At 32.0% G+C, this 12,219-nt stretch overlaps 2 protein-coding genes across 6 annotated transcripts; one reads left to right on the top strand and one right to left on the bottom strand.

Annotated features, from left to right (window-relative positions):
• Positions 1-1,795: 1,795 nt before the first annotated feature.
• Positions 1,796-3,560, top strand: LOC106754236 (uncharacterized GPI-anchored protein At4g28100). Its single transcript, XM_014636237.2, has 2 exons — positions 1,796-2,565; positions 3,043-3,560. Exons 1-2 carry the CDS (start codon positions 1,957-1,959, stop codon positions 3,346-3,348), a joined length of 915 nt encoding a protein of 304 aa, XP_014491723.1. The 5' UTR covers positions 1,796-1,956; the 3' UTR covers positions 3,349-3,560.
• An 84-nt stretch (positions 3,561-3,644) lies between these two features.
• Positions 3,645-7,128, bottom strand: LOC106754233 (equilibrative nucleotide transporter 3). 5 transcript variants are annotated; one of them, XM_022777883.1, is made up of 10 exons: positions 6,878-6,976; positions 6,283-6,329; positions 6,084-6,188; positions 5,805-5,960; positions 5,574-5,717; positions 5,385-5,490; positions 4,868-5,040; positions 4,605-4,765; positions 4,224-4,482; positions 3,645-4,144 (listed from the first exon to the last, which is right to left on the bottom strand). In XM_022777883.1, the coding sequence occupies exons 2-10, from the start codon at positions 6,322-6,324 to the stop codon at positions 4,037-4,039; spliced, it is 1,254 nt and encodes a 417-aa protein (XP_022633604.1). In that variant the 5' UTR covers positions 6,325-6,329; positions 6,878-6,976; the 3' UTR covers positions 3,645-4,036. The 5 variants fall into 5 exon arrangements, with proteins under 5 accessions (XP_022633604.1, XP_014491720.1, XP_022633602.1 ...); XM_014636234.2 differs by having other exon boundaries at positions 6,283-6,334; positions 6,878-6,954; XM_022777881.1 differs by lacking the exon at positions 6,878-6,976 and adding an exon at positions 6,579-6,863 and having other exon boundaries at positions 3,648-4,144; positions 6,283-6,334.
• Positions 7,129-12,219: the final 5,091 nt, after the last annotated feature.

The raw sequence follows: 12,219 nt of genomic DNA, 5'->3' as shown, positions 1-12,219 counted from the left end.
AGATACCTTCTTCTCATAATTGCATTCATCAACTTCTACCTTTACTCATCGTTGTTATCCTCAAACGTCATCGACAACCAATACACTTCTTCTCAACATCTACCATAGATAGAGAATGTCGATTCAAGGATTCATAATGAATAATGACTTAAGAAATTAGAATGACAATTGAAAGAAACATGTTTTTGTAGAAGAGAGATGAGATGAGAATTTCAATAATCAATTCAACAAGAATGAATGATAATGATATGACCTAGGTGTTTTTTACTCTCTTAAATTCAATTGATACTATAATTGTGGATTAGAAATTTGGAATTTGAGATTTAGAACATGAAAAAAAAAATCCAAGTTAATAACTTGAAAAAATCATGAAAAATTAAATTTAAAAAAACTACATAGACTATATCAAAATTGTATCAAATAATTATGTCAAAATATCGTTTTTTATACTATACTTGACTTTTCATTCAAGAAATTTTGTATGGAGGAATAGCAAAAAGAAACCTACAATAAGATATATTCTTCTCATGATTGCATTTACCAACTTCACATTATTTACTCATTGTTGTTATTCTCAAATGTCATTAACAACTAATACACTACTTCACAACATCGACCACAGATAGAAAATGTCAATTTAAAGATTTAGAATGAATGACGATTGAATAAATTAAAATGACAATAAAGAAAGAAGCATGTTTCGTAGAAAAGAAAAAGATAAGAATATCAACATCATTTAATGAAAACTAAAAATAATGACATGACCTAGTTTTTTTTTTTTTCTCTTAGGTTTAATTGACATCACAATTATGCAATTAGAAATTTCAAATTTGATTCAATTTGAGATTCCAACATGAAAAAAATGGTCTAAGTTAATAACTTGAAAAAATCATTGAAAAGTAAATTTAAAAAGCTACTATACCAAAACTGTCCCAAATAATTATGTGGAGATATCGTTTTAGTAGTAAAAACAAATAAGAGAAGACTACGTAGAAAAAAAAGTCAATAGATTTCTGACATTATTTAATCAAGGACAATTATAGAACTATTCCAATACTCACTATCAACATGATTAAAGACAACTTACTCACCCTTGAAGTCATGTTCAATAATTCTAGAACTACCAAACAACCCTGTGCATTGTTTTGCCTCCACTGCATTATGGCTTCAATAGGATAACAACGTTTTGTTTTATATAACCAATTATATTATGCTAGCTCTAAATTTAATTAAAGATAATCAGATGTCATATTAATACTTTTAATTTATTTTTAAATCCGTTGTCTACTTCAAAAATAAGTTATAATAAAGTTTTGAATATATTTTTATCGTCCGATCACAGTTTTAAATTTTTTCGAATTAAAATTATATTTAATCAGTTATTTTCTGAAGGAAAATTATGATAAATATTTGTAAGAATTAATCCTTCATAATAGTATGCAGTGCACAATTATTATTATTTTTTTTTCAAAATATGGGAAAAAATTGAATTTTTAAAATGCGTAAATCATGTTAAAAATAATAGCGGAGACACGTACCATCAAACATGATGTGTCTCCATTTTTCTAATAACAATAAACAATAGATAAATAAATAAATATTATAATAATTATTAAAATATAAACTAGTATTGAAATTTATATTAAAATTAAAAAGATGAATAAAATTTCGAAATGTATATAAGAAAAAAATGATTATTTTTTATTATCAATGTTTAGATAATTTTTCATAAATAAGATTAATTGTATTTATAATAATAATATGAAATGTAATTTTCATAAATGTATTTGTCTTTTCATCGTATCCCTATAATCTTTCATTTCAGTCCATCTTCTCCTTTTATGCATAAAAATCATAGCCGAAACATTGTTAATCCTTTGTTTTTCCTCATACACCATTTTCACTTCCTACAACAACCAGCAGAGAAGAACTTTCAATTCTCCAAAACCAAAGAAAATGCAATTGTTCGTCACTTCCATGGTGCGAGGCCTTGTTTTCTTGGTTTCAATATGGTTCACAGCTGCACAACCTCTGAACCCTGGGGACTCGCCGTCCTTCAACACCGTCCCCGCATACCCGACCCAAACCCGCTCCCAAATCTGCCGCCTCGACCTCTCTAACGAGCTCTTCGGTGGCGTCAACCACGCCTGCGGCACCACCCTTGACCGCAGCCGCTGCTGTCCAGTCCTTGCCGCCTGGCTCTTCGCGGCCTTCGCTCGAACAGCCCTCGAAGTATCCGCCGCCGCGCCACCTCCCTCCGGCGACCTCCCCATGATGCCCGACGACTCCCAGAATTGCGTCAACTCGCTCCAAGACTCACTAAGAAATCGGAGCATCCGAATCCCACAACCCAACGGCACCTGCGACGCCATTCTCTGCTTCTGCGGCATCAGACTCCACCAGATAACCTCCCTCAGCTGCCCCAACGCGTTCAACATCACCGCCGTTCGAAACGTCTCCGGCACCCACAACGCCACCCCCACCGCCGTTGTACGGAACCTGGAAAAGAATTGCCGTAATGCTTCTTACGCTGGCTGCACACAATGCCTCAGCGCTCTACAAAAGGTCACACGTTTTTCATCTTCTCCCTATATAAAGATTAAAATCAACTATAATGCAACGTTGATTATTTTTTTTCATCTGAATTCTAATTAATTTTGGGTTGACCTGCGAAAATGACATTGCCATGTGCCTGTAAGGCAGAGTTTATGTTCATGTCTTGTCACCTCCAATACCATATTGGAATATATCTAATGTCGTAATAACTCAATTTAAAAAAACAATTAAAGTTAAAAAAATGAGATCTATTTATTATAATGAGTTTGGTTAATCACTTATAGATAGATATTAAGAGAATGCAACGACTTTGAAAGATTAACTCAAAATTGATTCAATTATTCATAATTTTATATTATATTTATAATTTGATATAAAATAAAAAACATAAAGGGTTAAGTTTTTGTTTGTGTAAAATAAGGTTGAGCTAGCTAGCCAATGTCTGTTGTTGGTATGTTTTTGAAGTTTGGTTTTATTTTGAAACAGGTGAAAGGGAGTAAGAAGGAGAGTGAGAGTGAAAGTGAGAGAGCTAAGAAGATGTTCAACCGTGACTGCCAATTGATGGCGCTGACGTGGCTGCTAGGAAGAAACAAAACGGCGTACATACCAACCGTTTCGGCGGTGTTGCGAGCTGTGATGTACAGCGCACATCCACACGAATCAAAGTGTAGTCCGGACCAGGACAACATGCCCTTGGCCGTTGATTCCCTGCAATTTGAGACGAACCGGGTTACATCTAGGCCGTTGAGGATAGTTTGGATTATGCTCCTGATGGTTCTGGTTTTTTTGTGATTGAAGGGTCCACTTCTTGATTGCGAGATGAGAGGGTCCTATTAGACCTTTCTTTTGCCCGATTTTGTTTGCAATATATATCTGGGTTTCACGTGAAGCTATTAGACAAAATTATGCAACCAATGTTTTGTCTTTTCTCACTGTAAATTTTGAACTCCGACTCTATTATTATTATTATTTTTTGTACATATTTGTTTTTTTATTAATCGTTTTCCATTCTTTATCTTGCATTCCTTTTAGAAATAATATGAAGTAATTAAAAAAGTGAAAACTAAAATAGTACAGAATAAAAAGTTGGAATATTAGGTGAAGAATTGCGTACAAGTACCGTCACTCTAATATGTATTATTTGTCTGTACATGGTGCTAGTGTGACCACCACCAGGAATGCAAAGCGACTTTGCATTCGTCCTTTTTTCGAGGAGCGCTTAACATTTCTTCAGAAACAAAAATGTAGAATGATGTTTTTTTAATCATTCCTCTCTGATGTTTTTTTAACTTCTAAAAGCGTATTCAATTAATTATGCCTGTGTGATTGCTAGTTTATGAGGAATTAAACAACCAAATTAACCGATTCATTAATTTAAAGTATTAAAAAAAGAAGGATATGAATACACTTATAATGCTTTACATGGAATGAACTCTTGAGAAGCATTCCTGTAATCTGGAATGAATTGGGTCTCCTCATCTCACCATCCTTTACCTATCAACCATAGCCAATCAAGTGTTACTCCTGCAAAGATACCTCCAAGAAGAAACAACACCAATATGTTTCCCAAGGCATTTTGTTCTGGACCCTACAAAAAGTAAACACACAAAATTTTAATGTCTAGACACCCAAAGTTTTCTGGCTGTATTAACACTTAGCCGACTCACCTTGTAACCTTTTGGTGCAGATGTTAGGACACAGACGGTGAGATAACCATTGGATAGCCCTAAGAATGATGTTAACGTTATCATCCAACCTTGGTCACCGTACTTTGCGGTGAAATAAAATGCTGGAATAAGTAAGAAACGGCTAAGAGTAGCTATTGTTATCAACTTTCGGGACTCCAATTTCAAACATTTCATCAGTGGAATGTATCTTCCTATCAGATCGAACACATTATACATAGCAATTAAGACGAGAGCATACCTGGAATAATCGGACATGTCAATTGTTACATTATATTTCGTTATATAAAATCATAGAATAAATATCTTGGCCTATTGTTTAGTTTCTAGTCACAAAATCAAGCTATTTTGTAATGATCATACCATGTGCCCAAACTATGTGATCCAGTATCTTCTGAGAGGAATCCAGGGAAAATAGACAGTGTTAGCACATAAATTAGGAACATATCAATTGCATAATCAATGTTTTCCAATAACAATTGCTTGTTTCCCTTCCGTTCTGGATCTTTTGCATTTTCCTCGTCCTGAAAAAGAGTAAACCTTAATGCATAAGCTGTGTTTTTCTTTTAACAAAGAAAAAGTTTTGGGATGCATTGATGAGTAAAAAGGACGAGAGAACACAGTACTGTTCCAGGTAATGTCCGGATGCCACCTGCTGCAAGGTCAGCTGATACAGTTTTGGATCCTTCTGATGCTGCCTTTGAACGGTAGTACTTCACAATTGGTAGTTTAGGAAAAAGAAATGCATAGAGAACAACACATAGGAGCTCAAAGAATGTTGATATGGCAAAGAAAAGAACTGCATAATTATATAACATGACAAATGATCAGTAACTAAAAGGGAGTGAGGACAACAATGATCATAATTATATATGTTCAGTGACGACAAACATGAATTGAACTACCATCACATGAGTTCAGAGAAATTGACATTGCTGGTTTAATCAGCAAGGTAACACTTAATGTATCTAATAACAATCTACCTTAGAAACAATGACAGAGGACCCGAAAAGTAAGGGAACTATTGTGTTACTAAAACAAAAGGATTTATTTTTCTATGCAGATAAAAGAACTATCAATCTTAAATCAAACACATCAAGAAACAAAAAAGTTGATTTTGAGTTATTGGAGAGTTGAACCTACTTGCTCCTTTGCGGAGACCGTCACTAGAATGATCGAATGCAGCTTTTGTAATTAACCTCAAAGCAGAGGTTAATACACCAGATGCTGCCAAACCAGCAAGGAATGACTGTAACAAATAAAACATAGCAAAGAAATTCATCAGCTTAATGAATATTTCATAACTTTGTAATAATTTTATCAGAGGCTGACCTGAATGAACTCTGGTTGCATGTAGGACAGGTCTCCCACCATTCCACCTTGAACATGAGCATCTGCTACTCCAAAAGCACCACTAAGTGCACATATAGCAAGGAATATGCCAAGCCCTCCTTTACCAGATGTTGCTGAATTCACCTATGACAGATTGGTTGGAAATAAATCAACACCATCCCCCCAGAGGAATCAATTATCCAAGTTCTAAAATTAACGAATAGGACTTACAATTAACACCAACAACGTGCTTATGAAAAAGAGTATATATCCAAACATATTCCGAATTCGTGTATTGAGTTTTGCCTCATTATACGCAAGTATCGCAAGTGTTCCAACGGCAAATGGCTGATATACAAGTGTAAGCACCCTAGAGGAGTGATATTTCTGCACAAAGAGAATACCAAATTAAATTACTTCTAATCTGTGTAAGACCATTCGTTATTAAAAAATTACAACATTTGAATAAGGTCAGATAATGTAGAAGAAGAGTTCGTATGCATCACTCACTGGAAACAAGTAACTGTAGTAATCTTCTATTGTCAACATACTATTCCATGAAAAAAGACATCCATTTCCGAGAAGCCAACAAACCACAATTGCAGCAGATTTTCCCTATTCAATAGGCCAAACAAGCAAAGATTAAAAATGAATTTCTTTGTGTTTCTATGTTGAAATAACAGTAATATAGATAGATCAAGGTACGAACCTCCAGCCGTGTTGAAATCTCACTGTTGGCCATGCCTGCCATGGATGCTTCTCTTCAATCAAGAAATTAGATTCATCACCTCAAGGCTTCAATGTGTTAGATATAATCTATTTCACGTATTGAAGATAAACTATACGAATCCACCTCAGATACCACATTTTTTTTGAATAAAAATAGAATAGTTTAAAATATTTTTAGAATTAAAAAGTCTAACACATGTTTTCAAAGCAATAATAAAATCTTATATTGCAGGTATTATCAGTCATGCTATAATTAAGTCAAAGCATGTGTTTCACCATATCAGCACTCCATCACTCCTACAATATAATAATTCCAGCGCAGATACTGCAACCAATAGTGAAGCATTAAAATTTGACAATTGGCTGCCACTGCTTTAGCTTCAACTTTCAAATGACGAGTGATGAAGAGAGACCAACGATTTAGTCAATGTTTTGAGGAATTTGAATACACATTAAGTCGTTGTTTCACCATATATGCAGAAAACAATTACCAGTTATGACATACAGAAGATTGTGGAGAATATATGAGGAAAAATAAGTTAAGGGAGTGGCATAGCATGGCTTCTATAGCTTACCTGTAGTGAAAAGATGAAGAAAATATTGAAGGGGGAAAGAGTTTCCAATAGATGAGAAATATAGAAAGAGAAGTGGGTCAAAGGAAGCAGCATCTGGTGGTCACGCCCATTGCTTCAAATGGATTTGTCAAATACTTGTGCTTGTGTTCTCTTTTATGTCAAAGATAACAAGTGATTCCATATCTGAATTCAACTTTTTATATTCTGTGTTCATACAGTGTTCTTCGCAGTGTGACTTTTCAGTCTTCAAATTGATATTTGCCATAGCTGGTCTTCGAACGAATGATGTGACATATAATGTAAAATATTTCTATTTTAGCAAAGTTTAATTGACCAATGTCGAGGATCTTAAAAAGATCGATGGGAATGAGTATTAAAATGGACTTGCGTGTGATAGACATGTTTTTTCATTTTAAGGTAGGCGTTATCCGAACTATGGAAAGAGGATCAACTTGTATATTTGTTCACACTCACACACTTTTGTTTTTTTTAAAGTAATATATTATTATTATTAGTTTAAAATAATTCGAAATTCAACTTTTTTATTTGTTAAAGACGGATAATTATTTAAAACATGTGCAAATAAAGGAGTTGATTGTGTTTTGTTTCTTGGTACAAAACATGAATGATGTGAACCGGTTGATAGATTGTAAATCATATACATCTACTTAATATATTCGCGCTAAATTAAATACAAACAAAAAAAAAGTTGTCATGCATAATACTCTTTTAACTAGTTTTACTTTGTTTAATGATATAACCCTAAAAGATTGTTTATTTAATAGTGATTGTACTTTTAATTGTTTTTTTCCTTAATATCATGTTTCTTAATTTGAGATTAGCGAAATTAAATTAAATTATTAATTTTTTTTAATTAATATGAAATTATTTAATTTTCTTATATTTGAATCAAGGAAATTATCTAAGAATACCTTTAAAAAAAATATTTTTAAAGAATATTGAAAATAATGTATAATGATAGTTTTAATTTGAATGTCATTATAGTCCGCCAATATAATAATATTTATAACTCTTATTATTTTATTCACATATGATTACAATTGTGATATCAATAATTATTGTTTTATTAATATTTATTAATATAATATATTTCAATACATTTAATAATCTTATATTATTAAGATATTGAAATATTAGACAATTTAAATATTTTTTTTATTATTCTAAAAAGATATTATAACAATTATTAGTATAAAAATTATGTATAATATTATGCGTTCAAGTTTAATCACAAAATAATAAATATTAAAAATGATTGATGACATTTTTATAAATAAATTCAAATCGGTAGACTTATTTAAAGATAACATTCGACGTTGAAAAATAAGTGATGTCCAACCATCCACATGAAATTATTTAATTTTCTTATATTTGAATCTAGGAAGTTATCTAAAAATACCTTTAAAAAAATATTTAAAATAATGTATAATGATAGTTTTAATTTAAATGTCATTAAAATCCATTAATATGATAATATTTATAACTCTTTCTATTTTATTTATGATTATGATATGAATCATTATTGTTTTACTAATATTTATTAATATAATATTTTTCTAATAGACTTAATACTGTCCCATTACTTAGAAATTAATGATAGTTTTAATTTAAATGTCATTAAAGTCCACTAATATGATAATACTTATAACTCTTGTTATTTTATTCACATATGATTACAATGGTGGTATCAATCATTATTTTACTAATATTGATTAATAATATATTTTTCTAGTAGACTCAATACTGTCACCACATTACTTAGAAATTAAAACATAAGACAATTTAATTAATTTTTACTATTCTCACAAAGACACGACAACAACACATTAAAAGACAATAAGTGGTGACGATGGAATGAAATTGCAAAGAATTTTAAAATTGTGTAGAAAAAATGATAAAAAAAGTGTTAAACTCATCTCTATCCATTTCTTTTAGGCTAACTATAAATTTATTAATGTTAAAATTTTTTTTAGTTTTTTAAGAACAAAATTGTGATGACGTTTTAATCTCAAAAGGAAACAATACCTCAAATGTATATATTATTCTAACAACGAATCATCAATCCCATAAATTCTCTATTGAAAATAATTAATCATTTTTTTTAGACTTTGACTTATAGCTTATGTCACATCCAATAATTCTACATCACTTAAAAATCAAAATTTAAAACAATGTAAATACTTTTTTACCGTTCTTTTCAAGACACGACAACATATTAGAAGCAATAAGTGGTGATAATGAAATTTTAAAATTGTGCAGAAATAATAAAAAAAGAAAAGTTTTTAACTCATCCATCCATCTCTTTTAAAGGATAAATTTATTGAGTTTTTTTTATGAGATCTTAAAAAACAAAAACTTGTTGAAGTATGATGACTATTCAACATAGGTAATTGGGTAATTATATTGTGGTAACACCTATATTATGGTTACACCGATGACAAAAAATTTAAGAAAAAAAGAATCAAGAAATTGGTTTCTTGCCTTTGTACTTATGGCCCCAAAACAACACTAAAATCCCAATGTACCATTACAGTAGTAGATTAGATAATTTTGTTTCAACTTCAAAGCTTACGTAGAAACGTGTTCTGTAGAAGCTTAAACAATAGAGAAAAAACAAGTCTCATCTTTTTTTCCCAAAGAGATGGTCACTTGTTGAAAAGAACAACCAATAATCATTTGATTAAGATAATTATCACAAAATCACCCCACAAGGAGGGAGTCTCTTTTGAGTTTTGGCCAAATGGATTAAAATTAACCATGTGCCAAAATTTATATGAAATTTGATCAATTTTAATAAATGGTTTAGATTCGAAGGAAATATTTACTTATTGTTCTTGACAGAAATTATTCAAGATAAATCAATGTTGAAAGTAGCTTTTAACATTAGTTATTATAATATGTTGAAAATTCCTACTTTTTGACTAAGCCTTTTTTACATTGATACTGAAACTAATGTTGAAACATCTTTCTTTCTTGGGTCGAACCATTACTCTAAGGCATTGTCTACTATATCTTTCTTTTTTGTTCTACATTCTTTTTTCTGAATTTGTATTATTTTTCGATTTCTTTCTTTTTTTTTCTTCCTCTATCGGATGCCTCATTTCTTTTTTCTTTCTTTTTTTTTTTTTTTCTGAACTCTTTTGAATCTTTGGTCGTGTTTCTGCAAATTCAGGATTTCAAGACTTTTTCTTTTCTTTTCCAGTTTTTTCAATACTTCAGTAAATTTACTCCGCTACTAATCAAGACCTAACATTAGTGCAGAAAGGGCTTGGGACGTATGTTATTTTGGGCTTTTAACGCCTTTTTCACAACCGACGTCATTACGGATGATGTTAATGGGAAGTCGAAGTTCCGTATAACAGACGTTTATACAAACATCAGTTAGTGCCATGTCCGACGTTAATAAACGTCGGTGTAGGCCTACACTAACGTCTAAGGGCATTATATAGACGTCGAAGTAAGCACTAACTGATGTCTAAGAGCACATAAAGACTTCGAACATGTCACTAACCGCCGTCTAATGTCACTAAAGACGTCGGTGTATACATTAACCGACGTCTAACATAGTCGTTGTGTTTTAATGCAATTTTGTTCCTGTCTTTGGATAGCCTAGTAGCACACTCTGTCTTTGCTAGTTTCCCCCAAAAAAAAGTTTGCGTCTTTTGAATTTCTCATGACATTTCAACCCAAAACTGAACCTGCACTAGTGCAGCAAGGGGATATTACCGCGGTTATTTTTTACTATACGTCGCGGTTTACGAACCGTGGCATATTTAGTTGCGGTAGTAAGTCAGAGACTTTAGGCCGCAGTTATAACCGCGGTAAAAAAGTTGGGGAATATGCCGCAGTTGTACAAGGAACCGCGGCCTAAACCCAATTTTTTTTTAAAAAAAAAAAAAATTGTTCCAGTATATGCCGCGGTTCGAACCGCGGTAAAAGACACAGGTTTATGCCGCGGTTCTATCACTAACCGTGGCCATATGTCTGTTTTAAAAAAAATAAAAAAACGAGCACTATATGCCGCGGTTGTGGTAACAACCGCGACATATTCCCCTGCAGTTTTTTAAATTGCAGGTCTGTTTTTGTGATATCCACTACCACAAAAACAGACCTGCATATAAAAACATGTACAGAAATTCAATTTCAACATAACAAACACATGTTCAAATGTATTTCAACATCAAATAAAGTACAAAGTCTAATAAAATACAATCTAATCAAATGCAATGTTTAAATCTAATAACTAAGAGTTATTGTACAATCTAATTATATACTTTGCAGCAGCGTTCCTCATGAATAATAGTGGCTTCTAAGGAACTGGTGTAGTAGTCTTGAATTTCTGCACAAGACAATTCATATTAATTAGTGTATATGAATTCTACATTTGGGAAAAAATCAAAATTTGTTAAAGTTAAATATTACCGTTTCCCAGCGACTTGTGATGTGAGAACGAACAATATGGGTCATCCAATACATTACATAGTATCCGCACTCATATGACCCATTTTGTTTGTTACACTACAATATATCATCACAGTTGTAAATAGTTAGTGAATAACATTAAAATAAAACTACTATAACAAAGTTTGGCTTTAGCATATGTCAAACCTTGAGAGAAATCCAAGCAATCTTTCTACTGTTAGCAATTGATCTCCCACCCATCATCATACTTGCTGGAATAGAACTATATTTAAAAAAAGGTTTTAGCATTCATTTATATAACAAAGAAAGTGCAAACATTGAGGTTCTTACCAATCAATTGCTTGTCTGAGATGTGTGGGAGGAGGCCTGTGCAATGAGCAGAACCACAAAGCATAGTTCTCTTGCATAGACATAACAAGAAGCTTCCAATGGCGCCTGAAATTCATAATAACTTAACTATTAAATATTAAAATCACATATGGAACTTTATTATGTTAACAAAGTTCACTTACCCGGATATATAAGGTAAAAAGTATATTTTCTTGCCTCTTCCAAAACTTCTTATCAGATTCTAGTTGATCTGATCAAAATCATTTGATTCATGAATTGATTGGGGATCAATGAATCCATAATCATCAGAACGCCCCAACTTGTTACTGACCCCAGACATATACCTGAAATCAAAAATTAACTTTGATATAAGGATACTTGATATATAAATCAATTTTATATATAAATAATTGCTCATAGACTTACATCATCCATAGCTGAATAATTGATATATTCAACTCTTGTGTTCCCGACGCAAGCTCACGGATATCTTGGCTATGAAGGTATATTGGGACCTCAGAGCCTGTCCCAAATACATTAGCATCATACTCAACCTCCAAAGGCTTATC

The sequence above is a fragment of the Vigna radiata genome, unplaced genomic scaffold (genome assembly GCF_000741045.1).
Source record: "Vigna radiata var. radiata cultivar VC1973A unplaced genomic scaffold, Vradiata_ver6 scaffold_86, whole genome shotgun sequence".
NCBI lineage: Eukaryota > Viridiplantae > Streptophyta > Magnoliopsida > Fabales > Fabaceae > Vigna > Vigna radiata.
Note: the sequence above shows the minus strand (reverse complement) of the source record. Positions and strands in the feature narration are given on the sequence as shown.